General features: G+C 38.2%; 1 protein-coding gene across 3 annotated transcripts in view; it reads right to left on the bottom strand.

The window, feature by feature from the left end:
- Positions 1–11137: 11137 nt before the first annotated feature.
- Positions 11138–21186, bottom strand: part of nlrb5 (NOD-like receptor family B, member 5) — a 54516-nt gene continuing 44467 nt past the window's right edge. For all 3 annotated transcript variants that reach the window (XM_056480242.1, XM_056480247.1, XM_056480254.1), the window contains 8 exons: positions 19786–19811; positions 19623–19705; positions 18516–18733; positions 14512–14768; positions 13314–13430; positions 12751–12901; positions 12468–12515; positions 11138–12348 (listed from right to left, as the gene is read on the bottom strand). In XM_056480242.1, coding sequence (XP_056336217.1) covers positions 12065–12348; positions 12468–12515; positions 12751–12901; positions 13314–13430; positions 14512–14768; positions 18516–18733; positions 19623–19705; positions 19786–19811 — 1184 coding nt within the window. In that variant the 3' untranslated portion in view covers positions 11138–12064. The remainder of the gene's footprint in view (positions 12349–12467; positions 12516–12750; positions 12902–13313; positions 13431–14511; positions 14769–18515; positions 18734–19622; positions 19706–19785; positions 19812–21186) is intronic.

Here is a 21186-nt window from a genome sequence, read left to right as displayed (position 1 = left end):
AAGACGCGGGACAGTATCAGAATGCGGAAGCGCGAGGACTGACAAAAGAAAGTTGCTGCAACTTTTTATTATTATTATTATTGTGAAAATGCAATTACAAAGTAAAGACAGAACAATTAGAGCGCAAAACTGAACAGGGGCTTAAAAATAATTCTTTTTGCATATATTGTAGCATTACAATAAATAAATACATAAATAAAACTCACCATCAAATTAAAGATCTTTATAGCTTTACAATTTTTGAAATTGTACTATGAATATGTTTTCATTTCACAGATGAAAACGTTAAAAAAATGCTTATCGTTGGTGTATTTGCATATGAATGTAAAAATTTTACTAAAATATAAATTTAATTTGCAACATAATATCTATTGTCTTCTTTGGTATGTTCATACAAAACTGCTTAAAGGTAAAAGCAATGTTTGGGAGAAGATTATTGTGTAAAATAAATTAACACATCACCCCAAAACAATTTTCAATATATGTACAAGTCCAGCAGAAGTGAGCTAATGTTTCAGAAGATTACTAAAGCACAGCTGGTGTCAATATCTTTTTTAAATCTATGTGGAAAAAAACTATTTAACTGGGTAGTATTTATATAGTATTTTAAAAAGAAATATCTTTTAATTTATTATCGAAGATATACAGTACACTCACCAGCCGCTTTTGCTTTCAGAACTGCCTTAATCCTTCGTGCCATAGATTAAACAAGATCCTGGAAATATTCCTCAGAGATTTTGGTCCATATTGACATGATAGCATCACGTAGTTGCTGCAGATTTGTCGGGTGCACATGCATGATGCGATTTGTTCAAACACATCCCAAAGGTGCTCTATTGGATTGAGCTCTGGTGACTGTGGAGGCCATTTGAGTACAGTGAACTCATTGTCATGTTCAAGAAACCAATCTGAGATGATTCACGCTTTATGACATAGAACGTTATCCTGCTGGAAGTAGCCATCAGAAGGTGGGTACACTGTAGTCATAAAGTGATGGACATGGTCAGCAACAATGCTCAATTGGTACTATGGGCCCAAAGTGGGCCAAGAAAACATCCCCCACACCATTACACCACCAGCCTGATCTTGAACCGTAGCAGAAATGGAGACTCATCAGACCAGGCAACATCTTTCCAATCTTGTCCAATTTTGATGAGCCTGTGTGAATTTTCGTGAATTTTGAACTCTGACCTGCAAAATTGCATCATGTGACTGCGTAAGACCAATCGAAAATCAAAACATGACCTCTCTGTACAGAAATTTTAATTATGGAGCAATCGCTCACTTTTTTAAAAGTCTAAATTGGAAAAAAATAAAGGAGGGGATAGTTTTCCACAAAGAAGATGGATTAAATAAAATCTTTAAATCATCTTAAAATCTTTTTTATGTTGTTGTGGCTTGAGGTCTATACAATTCATGCCACCAGATTCTACCGAATTGGACAATGTAGATATTTTAATATATATATATATATATATATATATATATATATATATATATATATATATATATATATATATATATATATATATATATATATATATATATATATTTAATATCTGACGTACAGATGCCACTGGCACATGCCACTGAGTGGAACCTCCTTCACCTTTATATTTTTGGTGTTGTTAGTGGTGGCCGATTTCCACTACACCATTTATACCAGCAGAGGACAGCAGAGTCCACTTTATGATTATCAATCATATGAAACGATCAATCGATATTTTTTGCAATCACATCAAATTAGTGGGTTTCTTGCATTTTTAATTGAGAGATCATAGTCATAAACCAAGGGGGGCCAACTTACAGATGGGGTTACATTTAGTCAGCAGCAGTTATAACATCAACAACATCTGACTTTTTAAATTAAATTTGTGCTATATTTAAATAGTATTATAATCCACTATGCCCTGTTAATTACTTCAGTCCTATAAATATTACTTTTAAAAAGCCATGAATCTAAACAAATGTTTGGCTAACTGTTTAGCAGAGTCATCCGTAGTATTTAATGGTAGAGATTAATGCATTACTTTTGCAATTGGTTTGTAAAGGTGTGTTTGTATCTTTGTTTCACAGTTACAGTTTTCACCAGCAGGTGTCCCCGGTGAGTCGTGATTTAAACGTTAATATTTTTTCATCTCAATCATGCAGGAGATTATAAACATCTACTTTTAAATTTTAATGTACTAAATGAGAGATTTCTGGATTTCTTATTACACACCGTCCTGTATATTTACCCTGAAGCTGTAGCTTATGCCTTAGACTAACTCAGCATTACTGAGCTCCGCTGGATCCACTGTGTCCAGACACCAGTTTATCTAGTAGATGAGGTTCATTCTCCATCAGCAGACGGTAAAACTCTGCTTTCACAGAAGATCCTCCACTGTCCAGAGCTTTAAACAGGCATCTCATTTTCCTCTGATTTGTATCGGCATTCTGAACTTCGCTCTATATTTCATCTGTAATCATGTGTTTGCTCTTCAGACTGTCAGCAATCGCCATCACTAATGAAACTCTCTGAATGAGTTTATCTCTGAGGGCATTCACAAATTCACATTCTGATTGAAACAAAAAAAAAATACTCTTTAAATAAATGGCATTTTGAAGTTGTCTCAATGTATTTTTTATCCTGGTGGCAGAGCTGGACATAGAGGAATCAAGATTGGGGACAAAACAAAAAAGGATATGAATTTACTGGACATTTCTGCAGTTATCACACAATAATACACCAACAATGCAATCCATTTCAACCATTTCAAAACTATAAATTAACATCATCACAGGAAGCATGATATTAATAATAATAATTATTATTATTATTATAAAAACATGGACAATATACAAAAGCAGTTTTAATTTATATATAAATGTGCTTGAACTTTGAAAAGTTTTCATTTTATATTACTCAATAAAACAGTAAACACGGTACCTCTGGTACAGGAACATTCCCTGGAAGCAAGTGGACATTCAGTATTTTCTCTCTCTCTTCAACAGGTAGCGTTCGAAGGAAAAGCAAAACACGTCCACTAATGGGGTGACTAAATATCTTCATCCAGAGGAGTCCAAATAGAGAGAGATCTCTGATGTCAATCATCACATGACTTTCTGTTACTTTAATTGGCTGCATTATTTCCATATTGCCACCAGTGAAATGTGCTAAAGCCAAACCATCCCTGTTGTCGCCCTCTGCAAAAACTATTTAGGTATTTTGTTGTGTGCTAAATTAAATGTAAGCTTTTTTTATACAGTTAGGGCTATTGTATAACAGGGAACACAGTGCATGAGTGATCCTAAGACGTATGTTGTCAGGAGCTAATGCAAAAACATCTAAGTCTCTCAAAGCAAAAACCTCTTAGGTGATGGGTCAGACTACGTGTGGTTACCCCCTTATGAGTACCAGTTAAATCCCCTTATGAGTACTAAAACATCAAGGATCATGACATAGCCTGGTATGGCACGGCTGGGGCCCCACCCTGCAGGTAGGCCTGTGGTTGGGGCTTGTATGCAAGCACCTGGTGGCCAGGTTTTATCCCACGGAACCTGGCCTGGCTCAACTCAAAGGAGCGATGTGGGACCATCCTCCTGCAGGCCCAACACCTGTAGAAACTGGCTCTTGGGAAATGCAATGTCACCTCACTGGGAGGGATGGAGCTTGAGCTTGTGCGGGAGGTTGAACAGTACCAACTAGATAGTCGGGCACACCTCCATGTATAGCTTGGGCTCTGGATCTCAACTTCTTGAGAAGGTCTCGACCTTCTTCTACTGTGGAGTTGCCCATAGTGAGAGGCGGTGGGCTGGTGTGGGCTTGTTTATACCTCCCCAACTTAGCTGCCATGTGTTGAAGTTTTGCCAGAGAGGGTCAACTCCCTGCACCTTCAGGTCGGGAACAGGTCTCTCACTCTCAGTTTGTGCCTACGGGTCAAACACCAGTGCAGAATACCTGGCCTTCTTGGAGTCCTTGGGAGAAGTGCTGAAAGGTGCTCAGATCGATGACTCTTTTGTTCTCTCTTTGTTCTACTGAAGGACTTCAACACCTATGTGGGTAATGACAGTGATACCTGGAGAGGCATGATTGAGAGGAATGGCCTCCCTGATCTAGATCTGAGTGATGTTCTGCTGTTGGACCTCTGTGCAAATTACAGTTTGGTCATAACAAACACCATGTCTAAGCATAAGGGTGTCCAACAGCGCACATGGCACCAGGACATACTAGGCCGGAGGTTGATGATAGACTTGTTTGTGTCATGACAATTGTGTTTGTATTACCTGATCTAGGGGCAGAGCTGATCATCACCTGGTGATGATTTAAATCCACTGGCAGAGGGGAAACCTGGAAACACCCTGCAGGCCCAAACATATTGTGAGGGAGGCTGGAAACATCGAGACAGAGTGGTCCATGTTCTCCAGCTTCATTGTTGATGCAGCCATGAGAATTTGTAACTTGTAAGGCCTGTGGTGGCAATCCACGAACCCGGTGGTGGATACTGGAGGTAAGAGATGCCGTCAAGCTGAAGAAGAAGTCCTCCCAGGCTTGGTTGGCTTGTAAGACTCCTGAGGCAGCTGATGGGTACTGTGTGCTCTAGCCTGGGCGGTTGCGGAAGAAAACCTTGGGCCTGAGAAGAGTCTGGGGAGACCATCATGGAAGACTACCAGTCAGCCTCAAAGAGATTCTGGCAAACTGTCCGGCACCTAAGGAGCAGAAAGCAGTTCCACACCGACACTGTTTACAGCGGAAGGGTAGAGCTGTTGACCTCGACTGGGTATGTTGTTGGATGATGGAAAGGATACCTTGAGGATCACCAATAGATTTTATCCAGGCCACGGTACACTGAACCAGCTTTATACCGTCACTAGGGTGCTTGAGGGTTCAAGGGAGTATGCCCAACCAGTCCACATGTGTTTCATAGACTTTCGTTTGTGGCATTCTGTGAGTGGTGCTCTGGGAGTATGGGGTCAGAGGCACTCTGTTAAGGGCTGTCCGTACCCTGTATGAAGTTTGGTTCACATTGCCGGCAAAAAAAAAAAAAAGTCAGAGTGGTTTCCAGTTCATTGGAACTTTGTAACAACTTTGTGTGTGACTCGTGGTTGCAACTCACAAAAAATGCATCAAATACTGATTGGTAAAGTTCTTCCTGTAGTATTTCTCACAAACGCGACGTGAGATCTGCTTCCTGATGCAGCTGAGGGCGGCCATTGAGACATGTTGCTGACAGACACGTGGGAACGGTGGGCAGGGAGGACCAGCCTTAAAGGCCCAGTACAAAAAAAAGCATCCAAGTTTAACTGGCTATAATACAGACACTTCAGACAGCTATAACAAATACTCTGATGGTTGTTATGAGCTGAAACTTCACAGACACATTCTGGGGACACATAGGACTTATCTTAAATCTGGAAAAAGGGTAACCTATGTGCCCTTTAAAACAACTCATATGTATCTGGTGTTGATTAGCAAATGCAGAAAGATTGCAAAAGCGAGTTTGTATAAGCTGTTGTTAAGTGAAGTGGAAAAAAGTGAAGTGAAAGTGAACGTGTTTTTATGTTTTACCAAAGATACCAAAGTCAATCCTTGAAGCATTGGCTCAGTTGATTCAAAGCTTTGAAAAACTCTAAATCCATCACTACACTCTTCAGATGCAAAACGTTAATGAAACAGCGTTTATTATAAAGTTAAAAATAATGAGTAATCTTTAAATTTAGCTATATGCTTATTAGTGATTCACTCAAATATGTACAAAAAGTTTACTAGAAAAAATTTCACTGAAAGAACAATTTGGTTAAAACATCAACAACATCAGAAGTGTTATACAACTTGTGAAATGTTTGATACCATGTGTGTATTACTCTCTTTTGTGTCCACCATTTCCCTTATCTTTAGGTATTAAATGCATCTAAACAAAGACATTTGTATACTGTAATGTATATTACTACTATTTTTCATTTGATGTTCTATTTGTGTACCATTTCATCTGTATTCATCAGGGGTCGCCACAGCGGAATGAACCACCAACTTATGCAGCATGTTTTATGCAGCGGATGCCCTTCCAGCTGCAACCCATTACTGGGAAACATCCATACACACTCTTTTACACACATACACTACGACCAATTTAGTTTATTCAATTCACCTGTACCACGTCTTTGGACTTGTGGGGGAAACCGGAGCACACGGAGGAAAGCCACGCGAACATGGGGAGAACATGGAAACTCTACGCAGAAATGCCAACTGACCCAGCCGAGGCTCGAACCAGCGACCTTCTTGCTGTAAGGCGACATCACCACCCACTGTGCCACCCTTATTCTCTTTTATGTCCTACATTTATCTTTTCTTATCTATCCCTTATCTTTATGAATGAAATGCATATAAAATAAAGAGAGGAAAAGAGAAGTATGATGCAGATGTGTGTTATGGCAACTTGTGGAGGTCATAAATATAAATATATTACATAAATGTAAAAAATAATTAGTGGTGAAATGATTTAGTAAATGGTCAAACAAATTTAAACTGAGTGAATTGACCCTTTGCTAAGCCATTCCCAAAAACCACAAATGTAGTGATAATTGGATTTATCAAATATTAAAATCAATATTTTGGTATTGATATTAATATTGATATTTTAGCCTGGCATGAGGGTACCAATTAATGTATAACAGATAAATAACTACTTTTACATGGGGCACCAGACAACTTTCCGCTGTCAAAATAATTAACAATAAAATATTGTTAATTAAAATATACAAATGAGGAGTTTATTATCTGGCCAAATCTGAAGGACAATGAGATCGTTTGACTTGTAGAGCCTTTTACTGTATTATCAACACAAGGAAAACACAATTGTAATAAATGTGTATTTATTAACAAAATAGTAAACAAGGGTAACTAAAGTGACTAAATGTACAATAAATGAAGTGCATAGGCAAGGGATGAAGGTGATTAAGTTAAGGTAAGTTAAACCTTATTCTACAATAACAAAGAACTGAGGAAATTTTTGTTATTAATGAATATCAGTTATAAACATCTAATTAATTAGAATATTTTATACAGAAACACACCAAGGTCTCATTTAGAGGGTTGGAAAGTAAAATATTTATGTTTCTGCCGTTGATGCAGTGGTTGGAAGAAGTTGGTTCTTCTTGCAGGTCTTGAAGCATGGAACGAGCAGACTTGGCTCTCTTGAGCTTTGAGAAGATGAAATCTGTAGATTCTGGAACACGCAGAACTGGAGATTTCTGAAGGTGGTGGTTGTGTCTGCCATTGATGAAGTGGTTGGAAAAAGTAGGATCTTCTTGCAGGTCTTGAAGCATGGAACGAGCAGACCTAGCTCTCCTGAGTTTTGAGAAGATGAAATCTGTAGATTCTGGAACACGCAGAACTAAAGATTTCTGGAGGTGGTGCTTCTGATGTCAGGGACACGCCGACGTCTTTATCCTTAAGGGAGAGTTCCTGGAAATCTGGGACGCGCAGATTTCTGGAGGTGGTAGTCTTGAAGCTATGGTTTCAGACACCTTGGAAAAAGCACTGTGAATCCATTTACCAAATTCTTGCTGGAACACGCAGCAAACGTTCTGATGTCTTTGAGCAATTCGAATAGTCTTTTGTGTCAGGCCTTCCTTTGCTTCACGTTTCCTCCAAGTTACTCTCTTAGTTACAACACCAATCCTCACTACCACTCTCAATTCCACTCTTTCTCTGAACCACCCATATCACCACTACTCCTCGTTGTTACTGCGTACCACCACACATTTCTTTGTTTTACCACACTTTCTCCGTTGAGAGAATGTTTTTAATACCTTCTCTGAAAGGTGGGATTGAAATCCAGCATTGCAATTGGATCCTGTGAGTTGGTCACTGGGAGGTGTCATCCATAGTGTGACCGGTATTTGCATAGTCATAGTCCACCCGTTAACTATTATAATATTTAAGAGTCTTAAATATTTTCCTATGCATAATTCACTTTTCAAACCACATATAATTTACCCAAAGCATTATTTGCAATATATAGAGTCCAAACATTACTATGTAATGTTTATCTTCACCTAAGCATTCATATATAAACATTAATAAGCAAAGTTTCATACAGTGGTAGTATTTCATGCAGTGCATATTATACATATATATCATTTGAATCTACAGGCATATGAAGTGAAATATTTCATTTGTGTCTCTTTTGTGAGATGGAGGTATTGTGATCCACGTGTCTCTCTGTGTCTGAGATGATATAGAATGTTGATTGGATCAAGAAGCTGTTATGCAAGTTCTGGGCTCTTAACACCTTTGTCTTGCAGATAAACAAAAGACAGATGGTCACTGTCTCAATTGCCACTTTCTGATAAGCTTAAGAAAAAAGTCAGAGTTTAGTGTTAACTCTGCAGCATTTGTTTATATTGGAAATTAATTTCAACAAGTTCCTGGCTTTACCACTGATCACTACACCACACACCATTGTGGCTTAGCAACCGTAGCTACGCGCAGGAGCTCTGTCAAGCTTTCGAGGGAGGGAAACAAGTCAAAGCGTTGTGCATATGTATTGTGCAAATCTGATACCTGGTGTGCTAAAAGTATGGAAGGGTTGGTGGAATTTTTTTCCCTTTCCAAAACCTAAAACCCCAGGGGAGAAATGCCAGCATGAGGGGCGCTAAAAGAGTGGGGTTAAGTTGGTTTTGTTTTCGATATTTCTGACACATTCCGAGATAGACGGCAATAACTCACACAGCTCTTACCCCAAAAAGATCTAAACTGTGTTTCCTACAAAAATACATGTTATGTTTCACAGCTGTCTTATTCTTTTTTTTTTTTTTTTTTGCTCGATATTATGAGCACTGCTTCGTTTAATCCCTCGCCATAGTAGTCATAGACGATAAACAGTAGAGCAAAATAGGAGTTGGGGGGGGAGGGGGGTGAGGTGAAGTAAACAGTTCTGGGATAGAATGAGAGATATATACAAGATAAACTATGTAAATGTAAGATGATAAATAAATCATGCATAAATAGGGGAGAGGTGGTAGGATGAGGTGGAATAAACAGTTCTGAGGCTGAACGAGAGATATATACAAGATGTATATAATGTGTTTGGCATAAAGTCCAGTCCGTGTGTGCATGTATGGGATCAGTGCATGTGTGAGTTGAGGATGGTAATGGCTTTAGGGAAAAAGCTGTTGTTGAGTGTGGTTGTTCTCCTTGTTCTGATGCACCTGTACGGTCTTCCTGAAGGCAACAGGTTGAACAGTTCAGAAGCTGGGTGAGAGCTGTCCTTGATGATGTTGCGGGAGGTGTAAATGTCCAGCAGGGAAGGGAGAGGGCAGCCGATGATCTTTTGTGCAGCTTTGACTACCCTCTGGAGCCTCTCCCTGTCTGCCATGGTGCAGCTACCGTACCATACTGTGATGCAGTGTGTCTGCAAACTCTCAATGGATGCACGGTAGAAGGTCAGCAGCAGGCTGGGGTCAAGGTTGTGTTTCCTGAGGACTCTCAGGAGGTGAAGTCTTTGCTTGGGGATTCTTGATGATCGCCATGGTCTTCTCTGTCCATGAGATGTTGCTTGAGATGATCACGCAGAGAAACCAGAAGGTGTGGCCCCTTTCCACACACTCGCCATTAATATAGAGTTGGGCTAAAGTCAGCGCTGTGCCTCCTAAAGTCGACAATAATCTCTTTAGTTTTCTCAGTGTTCAGAGCTAGGTTATTCTCCGAGCACCAGGTTGCCAGCTTCAGGACATCCTTTCTGTACGCTGCTTCATCACCCCTCGAGATGAGTCCGACCACTGTGGTGTCATCAGTAAACTTCACAATGAGATTTCTGACATAGGACGGACTACAGTCATGGGTGTACAGACAGTACTGGAAGGGGCTTAGCACACAGCTCTGTGGAGAACCGATGCTCAGCGCACAGGTGGGGTCCAAGTCTGACAGTTTGGGGCGGTTTGTGAGGAAGTCTTTTATCCAGGCACATGTGAGAGGGTAGAGGCCTAAAATGTCCAGTTTGCTGATGGACATTCTAGGCCTCCCCGCTCTCACATTTTAAAGTGAAAGCACTGGTTCAGTTGATTCAAAGCTTTATTAATCCAATCACTATAATCACCAGTGGTGTAGTCGGGGCTATACGCACGTATACTCAGTATGCCTACTTTTTTCCACAAGCTGTTTGGGTATTACAACTTCTGAGGATCAATAATTGTGTATACTCTTGGTGTACTCACTTGTTTTGCTGATTAGACTTCCCCTTTAACTCTATACCAAATTTGTTTTAACTCTCATCCTAATTTGTTGCATTTTTGCTTATATTTTGCGCCATTCCCCGCCCCCTGACGACCACAGCAGCTGTGAGAAAATTTCGTGGGTTTTTTGAAGTTAACTGAATGATGTCTCGCTGAAACGTTCAGGTAAAATTATAAAACAACATGGGCGGGTTGGGTGGGTAATAGTACACTACCTTTTTTTTTTAGGACTACACCACTGATAATCACCAGATACAAATCTTCATGAAATCGTTTAAAGTAATTCAGTTCAGTCATATGATTTCATAGGGATTCACTTTTATGAACAAATTAGCTTACCAGAGAAAATGTCATGGTAAGAAAAAGAGGCATAACTGAACCATTAGAGCAATTGACATTTTGGCATTAGTAACAACTGTAACTAACATTTTGGTGTTAGGCTACTCTCTAGTGTACCATTTCATACAACAGCAGGTTATTGCAAATCTTTAAGAGATGTATAACAGCTGTGACCAAAAACCCAACAACAGAAATTGGGAGATAACGGTTAAGGATATTAAAATGTTAAAACAAAGATAATCAGCATTCCTGATGTCCTCTTACTCCAGCAGGGTCTAGATTCTTCTGTTGTAGAGTTCTGCTCTTACAGAAGATCAAAATAAAACTTATTTTATGTCATTATTTTATGAAGTTATGCTCTTGGTTGTCCACGTTTAACTTCTTAATTTCAGGATTTGGCATGTTGCTGTATGCAGAGAAGACGATGAACCTGCTGATGATTAAATTCACATATCAGAAACAGAAGGTAAGGGAATGAATGTGCAGTATTGTGTTTCTAGTGTGTGAATGTGAGAGCATGTTTCAGTGTGACTCCTGACATCCAGTTCATTATGCTCTTATTTAAAAAGAATGAAAACTGTCCTTCGTATTGCATTTCTGAACTTTATTTTGAGCATATGTGCAGTGTTCATATTAAAAATGTCAAATACAAAATAAAAATATGAACTAGTTCCCCCCAGCCTAACATTATGAAATAAAAACATCTTCACATAGCTGATTAAGTATCCTGTAAAACAATACTCACGTTCAAAAAATATAGGCTTACAAAAAATGTAAAACAAGCATATTACTTCGACACAATCAGCATAGTGGTGATCAAAAATAAAAAGTGAAAAGCATAATGAGGGTGACACGGTGGCTCAGTGGTTAGCACTGTCGCCTCACAGCAAGAAGGTCACTGGATCAAATCCCAGCTGGGTCAGTTGGCATTTCTGTGTGGAGTTTGCATGTTCCCCCCTTGTTTGCCTGGGTTTCCTCTGGGTGCTCCGGTTTTCCCCACAGTTCAAAGACATGCACTGTAGGTGAATTGGGTATGCTAAATTGGCCGTAGTGTATGTGTGTGAATGAGAGTGTATGGACGTTTCTTAGTATTGGATTGCAGCTGGAAGGACATTAGCTGTGAAAACATATGCCGGATAAGTTGGCGGTTTATTCTGGTGGCGACCCCTGATGAATAACGGGACTAAGTTGAAGGAAAATGAGTGAATGAAAAGCATAATGATTTAAACATTATTTTATGGATTTTGAAGATTTGAAAATAAAATGACAACATGCTAAAAAACGTGAAGCCTCATCTCAGATTTGAAGCAATCTTGTGGGATTGTTCAGAGGCTTTGGTGCTCTTTGGATCATTTGGTTCAATCATGCACGAGAACATGAACAGTTTTACACTTACTTGCGGAGTTGATATCAGTTACTTTATTAACTAAAGTGAAGGCTTTTGGATCTCTTGCTAGACACAGTCCTGTATATTTACCCTGAAGCTGTAGTTTATGACTCACTCTCAGCATTACTGGGGTCTGCTGGAGCCGCTGTGTTCAGACTCCAGTTCATCTACCAGATCAGAATCATTCTTCTTCAGCAGACGGTAAAACTCTGCTTTAACAGAAGCTCTTCCAGAGTCCAGAGCTTTAAACAGGCATCTCATTTTCTTCTGTGTTGTATCGGCAACGTAAACCTCATTGTATAGTTCATCTGTTATCATGCGTTTGCTCTTCAGGCTGTCAGCAATCGCCATCACAGATAAAACTCTCTGAATAAGTTTATCTCTGAGGGCATCCACAAATTCACTTTCTGATTGAAACAAAATATTGATGTTACTCTTTAAAAAATGTGTAGAGCATGTCCAAGAAACAATGACAAGAATAAATATTAATTTGATATTATATTAAAATATTTGCATAAAATCAAACCTGGGGTCATTCTGTCACTCTCATTCTGTTCTACTCCTTGACTTGGTGCTATTAATAAAAATGAAAATGTAAAAAAAGAAAAGAAAATGACATCACTGGGAAATCAGTGACATACATGCATCAAAATAAAACAAAGTCATATCAATAGCTTGTGTAGTTATGTTTTTAAAAAGAAAATAGCTTAATTCTTGTTTAATTGTGTAAAATTGTAAAGACTAACTTCTCCAACACCTTATTAAATCACTAACCACTACCCAGGCTTTGAACAACCAAATTTCTTTACCTGTAAGTAATATTTGTGGTCTGCTCCACACTTCTTTCCCATCTTCAGCTTTGTCTAAAATAGTCAATCCAACCTTTTTAACGTGAACATCCAGAAACACTTCGAATGTGGGATGATAGTTTGGACCAAAATTAAGCTTAAAGATCTGACTCTGGAAAAAAAACAATGATATTAAAGTAGAATCTGTTATTTTGCACAAATAAAGGGAGATGATTAGTTTCCAACTAAAACCTGAAAATTGCTTGTGTGCATGCATGTTATATGTTCTGTCTATAGGTATGCACAAGCGCTTGGTTAATTGGTGAAAAACTAGATGACTTTATCACTAAATCTTATACATCCTTGCTGAATAGTAGCTGAGTGAAAAGCAAATAGACTGAAGAAATATGTCAGAATGAACACTACTCATTTTACTGAATATTGATACAATGGTACCTTATAATGAAAGTATTAAAGATAAAAGGTATTTTAAATAATATTTGTGAATTATTCGTTTACACTTTTCCTTATTAGTATATTCAAATTCGTATGAATTTAAAGTATTAATGCTCGATGTATGTTACCATTGGTTGCACTACACCGTTCTTTGGCTGGCAACGCAGACTGTATTCTCGCTCAGTAAACAACTGACATTCTGGAGTTGTCTCAATGTATTTTTTATTCTGGTGCTTCTGTTGGACCTTGAGGAATCGAGATTGGGTGAAAAACAAAAAGAGAAGGTGAATTTACTGCACAATTTTGCAGTTATCACAGACAATGCAGTCCATTTAACCATTTCAAAACTTTACTTACATAAATAACATCATCACAGGAAATATAATTGTACAAAAGGTTTGCCTGTGTGGCCCCTTTAAGAGGCATCATCATTTTAATGCTGCACAGCAAACTTTGTGAGGAGTGAGGCGAGCCATTCCAGTCCAGTTTGAAATAAGTGTGCGTGTATCCTATAAAGCAGTGATTCTCAACCACGTTCCTAATGAGCTGATGATCTGAGTCAGGTGTGTTTGGTTAAGGAGACAGGGATAATATACAGAGCTGGTGGTCCTCCAGGAACGTGGTTGAGAAACACTGCTATAAAGTGAGTTTGCTCTGTTATATCATGCTCTATATTAACATTAAGCTGTAATCTTGCTGATGATTGTAGTCAAAGTGATTATTCTATCGTAGTGAGCACATACAATCTGCTGTGATCCTTACTAATACAAGATCACTATCTATACAATGGCTGTACACTTTATTAGTCTATTGGTTATACTTTCTTATGTTGATTATAGGTTGTTGTTTTAAATTTGTTTAACATTTCATTGTAAACTGCTAACAAAAGAGTGTGGATAAATATTTTATTAAATGGCTTAGTAAAATGCTAATATGTCGATCCATTGAGCTATATAGTGTTTCAGTTTTTTAGTGATATTGATGGTAATGACAGTTGTTATTGTACTGATAAATATTATGTTTTACATCTGTATATCATTTTTTTTGTATTTGTCTTTGTACAGACCCCACCTATTACATGCTACAGTAAAATCTCGGAGAAAAGAACTGTTGACTGAGTTTCACCGGAGCGAGTGATCATTCCACAGTCTTTAAAGTCATTAAATCAAAACATTTCCAATTCCAAATATTACAATAATAATAATTACAATAGTGACAATATACAAAAGCAGTTATAATTTATATATGAATATGCTTGATCTTTGAAACGTTTTCATTGTAAAATACTCCATAAAACAGAAAATACAAAAAAAGAGATTATAGTACCTTTGGCACAGGAACATTCTCTGGAAGTAAGTGGACATACAGTATTTTCTCTTCCTCTTCAACTGGTAGTGTACGAAGGAAAAGCAAAACTTGTCCACGAATGAGGCGACTAAATATCTTCATCCAGAGGAGTCCAAATAGAGAGAGATCTCTGATGTCAATCATCACGTGGGTTTCTGTCACTTTAATTGGCTGAATTATTTCCATATTCCCACCAGTGAAATGTGCTACAGCCAAACCGTCCCTGTTGTCGCCCTCTGCAAAACATTTTAAAGTATTGTTTTTGTGTGGTATATTATAAAGGTATAGCTTTTATTAATATAGAGCATTTATTATATTAGCATTAAAATCACAATGTGTGTGACAAAAGAGTGGCCTGGTCGAATGCTTATCAAGAGGGAAGAATGAATAGGGTATATGCAGAAGGACTTTTAATTTTGAGTAACCCAGCTCAAGTGCTTCTGGTGAACTCAGTATGTTGATACAAAATCACCACGTTTAAGGTCTTTTTTTTTTTTTTTTAAATGAATGATCTTCACTGCCTGATTGATGTAAAGTGGGTCTCAGAATGTACAAGAAGCACTGCATTAAATTTCATTATTCTGCACCATGTCTCTAAAATATGAACATTTATTTTACCCCAGTATTTTCAAGGGAGTTTCTGCACTTGCGTTTAAATGTCTTTTCACCTTTTTTTGCGCTTCAACAGCTAAGTGAATGCTTACGTCTATTTAACAGATTGTTTTAAATTACTAACAACAGCAATGCTGTAAAAAGAACCACATGAAATTGAAAATGGTCACATTAACTTTTCACCAGAAGTTTATTGTAAGAGAAAAAAACACACCTGTGCATATACCCTATTGGGAGAGCAGTGGCTGCTAACACCTGTGTGTTCGCAGTGATTGTGCAGGAGTGATGTCATAAAATCATGCCAGAAAACGCCAGAGCGAGAGAGAGACTTGACGAGGAAGAGCAGCAGACTACATTGCCAAGCAACCAAGCGCTTACACCAAGCATCTAACCAACCTGTCTTCTTCCTCACACAAACAAACAAACCAAATTACAGTGGTGCCAAAGCCTGGGAGGAGGAAGACTGAACCGTCACCAGCAGTCCCTAACTTCCACAAACTTTGCGGATGTCATCAAGGAGCTCATGGGCCTCCACCAAGAGCAACACCAGGCTCATCCCAAGAGCCAAACAAGAGCAACGGTTCCAGGTGGTGATCAAAAGCTAGAAAGTGGACTGTAAGCTGTTCCAACAGCTCCTGGAACAACTGTAAGAAGCCCCCAATCTTCTCAGTTCCACCTGAATTAGATGGACCCCTCAGGACGATCCAGGTGGCGTTCCTGGATCTTTTTGATCCAGGAAAAATCTTTCTTTGCTAGCAGTGCTGGCAGGCAGGTCACGTACAAGAAAATTGCTCCAAAATAAAGGTTGGGGTTTTGATACTTGTACCCAATGTACTAGCAGCTGCCCCGGTCAAAAGCATATATCAGGTACCCATGAGTATCGGGTGATATTTATCAAAGCCTAATGCAAAACAAGGCACTGGATACTGCATGGTTCTGGATGAGCCATCCGGGATGGGGTATCTGAATGGCTGCACAGCATTAGACAGGTGGTGGGAGTATGTCACTCACTGGGGGAATTAGAAGTATCAGAAGTAACTGGATGGATCGGAAGAATGGTACCTTCGCCAACCATATCACAGTGTGTATCCGCAACAGCCACACTGCAGGCTATGTAATGTTGAATTGGTTTATAGTTGGCCAGACACACGATTTAAAACACATGTAATTATTGAAATCATTATAAGGGTTTACCATAATATAATGAAAGTTTGTTTGCACGTGCATGTTTTGCCTGCAACTGTGTGCGTATTTTAAGTTAAAGGGTCACGAAACACCAAAACACATTTTTTGAGATGTTGACAGTCATATATGTGTCCCACGCTGCTATAAACACTATTAGGACACATATACTTCACTAAAAAGTGAAAATTGGTTGTTTTTGCGTTATTATGAGCAAATTCGTTCTTCCAGTTTGAAACTAATTTTTGAAGCTGCGTCATGGAGTGTTAGATCCTTGTGTGTAATCCAGCGTGGAGACTGGATGTCTGTACCTGCGAGTACATCGTGCCGTCTCTGAGTGTGCAGCATTAATTCATGAGATAAACTTGGTTCAACCAATCAGCACGCTCCATCAGTTGCAATTTCTTTAATATGCATGATAGATTCGAAGACTGTTTTTACCTGTTACCGTGTTCAGACGGCAGAAAGACGCCACATTTTGTTGCCAAAACAAGAGGAAGAACAAGAATTTGGAGACATGAGTCGTCAGTGTTTTGTTTATAAATGTGCTGCAATGAAGGTTTTGTTTTCATTTCCCCGCTATGAGAACACAGCTGGACTAACGTGTGGATTACAATGCATGTGACAGAAATATTTTTGTAAGGCACATTTTTTACCCGAGAGCTTTTTGCATCTGGAAATGGTGAAATCCGGATTTGCCACTGGTCTCCTTTTTAAAAAGACGCGGCTTTCATGTTGATTGTCCTGTCTCTACAGATTTGGTAAGTGTGTGTGATCAGTGCTCTTTGTTTGTTTATTCAGATGGCAAAGTTAGTTCGTATCATCAGCAGTATTCTTTCAGTTTTTAAAGACATACCTTAGTCAAAATGATTTACTAAGTTACAGTACGTTAATATCACTGCAATATTATAGTATTTATAGTATCGTATAATATAGTATTATAGACTGAAAGATCTGCTGTAAATGCTGCTCTCTAAGTGTAAACATATAAACACCTTATTAAAACTATTACCAACATGTAGGATTTTCGCGGCATTTTGTGACAGGATAGTCTATACACACACAGTTTTCTGACGCTACGTTACCTACCGAGTGTATCTAAGTTACAGAGAAATGCAGAGTTGTTTTTTTTGTCCCATTCACCGTGCGGTATCAAACATTCCATTAAAACTACACTCTCCAGCAGTTTCTCGCATCCAATATCTAATTTGTCACAGGGGCAGAAATGTTCCTGAATGAAAGTGAAAGATTTTGGCAAATAGTTTGATTACTGATGTCCATGAAAACACAGTCACTGTCTTTTTATCTTTCGTTTGTTTTGCCTCTATGAAAATCAGCGCGAGCCTAAATGGAAACTCCCATTTTTATGCAAATCCTTGCCTCTTTCTCTCCCTTGACACTCCCACCTAAACAGAGCTGGACACACCCACTTTCCTGACTTTTTTCAAACTTGAGGTGTGAAAACACCCTGCTGAGACAGGGGGGTTTCATGGCCCTTTAAAACCTCTTAGGCAGAATAGTTTTTTATACGATGTAAACTTATACAATGAAGACCACACTGTTATTTTATATATGACTTTAAGAGTTTAATAGTTTTTAGGTAAAGAAGTTTAAAGATGATTTTATTCAAGTCATCATATGAAATTGGACTCATGTCCCAATACATAGCAAGAAAAAATTATCTAATTGTCCTTTTTTCCAGTATCATGCAGCACTTATTAACATTTTAGATTAAATAGTCTTTATGAAACTTTTAAGATCTCTCACTCTTTCTTCACAATTTACAAACATATCTTTAATAGCTACAGACAGTGTATATGTTCAGTGTGGTGGGGAGAGCGTGGCCGAACACCCAGAAAGGGGGGAGAGCGAGTAGAGACACCGGCGGCTGGTCAGTAGCCCAATCAGAAATAATTAATAACACCTGTTTTCTCTAGTGATTGGGCTGGAAAGACGTCTTCTTAAGTGAGCGAGAGAGACCAGTCGAGAGAAAGAGAGAGCTGAGCGACAACCAGCACATGAGCTTGTTGCCGAAACACTTAAAATAATAATAATAATAAAAACTGTAACGTACCTTAACGCCGACCCTGTCATCTACTTCCCACAACAAAGAACCTTTCTACATTCAGTATCAATTATTATCTTCAAATACAAAACATTAATATTGAAGTATGTAGAAATGAACTCACCAGAAAATATTTCACTGTGTGGAAAGCATAGTTGTGAGACTGAACCTGCAGAACAATCAATGTCATATAAGGGTCCTGCAGGCTGCATTTGACCCAAACCATCTAACAGACGAGGATCCCATGAGACGATTCTATACAGCAGCTCTCCTTTACCCTCCATCACAAACACAAGACTGGTCAGACTGCACTGAAACTGACCAGCACGAGGACACACAAACCTGGAGGACAGGACATTTTCATGTTATTAAAGGGGTCATGAACTTAGAAATGACCATTTTCTTGCTCTTCTGGAGTCACTGTAGTATAAAAACATCATTTAAGTTTCAGAACTCTTCCTTTAGTCTATTTGTCTCAGCCAATCTGACAAAACAACAGGAATGTACCAATTATTATGATTAATGGTAAACACCACCACCACAATGAAAGATAACATATACTTCTAGAATGTTTAGCTCCACCAATGGATAACAAGAACGAGTACACTTCCTAATTATATTGGCCAAGAAAATAGCAACTTTTCATGTTCTGTCGGTCTTAGTACACAATGTAACTACATATGTCTATAATTTAAAGATATCTATAAGCTTGTGTACTCCAAAGCTCTGACGAAATTCGCATTTAGATGATATAAAATTGAGATAAACATCTAAAGCTTGCAGTTTGTCAACCAGAGATCAGCTGAATGTATTAAAATGGTAAAACTCAACTGTATAACTGTCAAGCAATCTTAGCACTGGGCATTTACATTAAAGGCTACAATCCACCACATCTATTTAACTTGTGCATACCAATGAGGGGTGACAGAACAAATAAAATATGCAGTTCACAACCCCTCCAAATAATGATGGCCTACATCCTGCATTATTGATTTGGGATTTTAGAAACTATTCTGAGCAGAAATTTCACAGGTAAAAAGTTCAGAGCAAAATAATTCAAATTAGTAAAATAGTTTATTTGTATAGGTGATAAGTTGTTTATAAAAAAATTGTCTGTCATGAATTATATAGGCACGAATCATATAATTAGAAGTCATTGAAAGCTCACATTTTTGGTTCAGAAGTTTAACACAGTTATGTTTTTTTATTATAAAAAGATACTGTCCAATACCTGTATGTATTCTTGCCTTTATCCTTGTACTTGTCATCTTCTTGAATAAGTTCAGGTGTGAATATTTCTGCATCATCTGAGGACTAAAATAAAGAAGAGAATGATCTTTCTTTCTTTTTCTGATTGTGGGCAAAAAAGACAGAATGCATGAGTTGTCACTCACTGTTTGTCCTGAAGACAACTCTGCTCCTAATAAAAAATAAGACATAATGCATTTATGAGAATTAACATGACAAATCTGATCTCATAACAGCACTAAACTGGAGAGAAAAGGACAACAGAATCACAGTTTATAATTTATAGTCACTATATTTGCTTAAATATTTCCGTTTTGTTTATTGATCTATATTCTGAAAAGAATTAGGCTTAAACATTAAGATTAAACATTGTCTTTGGTGTAAAAAAGCAAGAAATATGCAGACTGACTCAACCAGTTTTTATCCCCTAATAAACCTGACTGAGGGGGCATCATGGTGGCGCAGTGGGTAGCACTATCGACTCACAGCAAGAAGGCTGCTGGTTCGAGCCTCAGCTGGGTCAGTTGGCATTTCTGTGTGGAGTTTGCATGTTCTCCCTGTGTTGGCGTGGGTTTCCCTGGGTGCACTGGTTTCTAAGTCCAAAAACATGTGGTATAGGTGAATTGGGTAAGCTAAATTGTCCGTAGTGTATGTGTGTGAATGAGTAAGTTGGCGGTTCATACTGCTGTGGTGACCCCAGATTAATAAAGGGACTAAGCCAAAAAGAAAATGAATGAATGAAACCTGACTGAGTGAGAAGAATTCCAAACATAATCTTAAACTGTAGTATTTGTACTCACAATGATAGTTATGAGTGTGATTTTCTATCACAGTGCAGCAATGAGATGCATTATCTAAACAGTAATAAAAAGCTATTCTTTCCTCAAACTGTATGAGTGAGTTAACAAGACAATTTTCTATGCAAACAATTAAAGTTAAATGTTTTTTCATTGTAAATTTGTAAACAAAACCGTAAAAATGAGACATGCTCCTACTTCATAGGTTGACTGTTAAAGCCTGTAGACTGATTTTTATGTGACGCACATAATATTTTTGCATTTGTCCATTTTAACAGTCAATTTTAATTCAAATATTGCTACAAGAAATCAGATTATAATCACATTATGAGGATCTTTTCTTTTCTTATAAGAGTTTAAACTTCATCTAATGTAGTTGTTGTGCTTCTAGGTCAGCAATATGGAGTGTAAATCCACCTTTGGTATTTCCTATAAAATCACCTATGAATAAAGAGATGCTGAGATACAACTGTAATTGGTCATGAAGCATAACAAAAGCTGAGCAACATCGCAGATAACATAAAACAAACCTGAACAATAAACTGAACTTTACACATACTGTATTTGTAACATTTACTATATATAGTTCTCAATATCAATGGTAGAAAGTCCCGCAAAAGCATTCAGCTGACTTTTGCCGGCAGCTAGCTCTCTGCAACTCTCACATGGTCACCCACTGAAGCTAAGCAGGGCTGCACCCGGTCAGTACCTGGATGGGAGACCACATGAGAAAGCAATGGCCCGTTTCCA

Source organism: Danio aesculapii, chromosome 2, assembly GCF_903798145.1.
Source record: "Danio aesculapii chromosome 2, fDanAes4.1, whole genome shotgun sequence".
NCBI classification, from domain to species: Eukaryota; Metazoa; Chordata; class Actinopteri; order Cypriniformes; family Danionidae; genus Danio; species Danio aesculapii.
The sequence above is the reverse complement of the archived record's forward strand: the minus strand, read 5'-3'. Positions and strand labels throughout refer to the sequence as shown.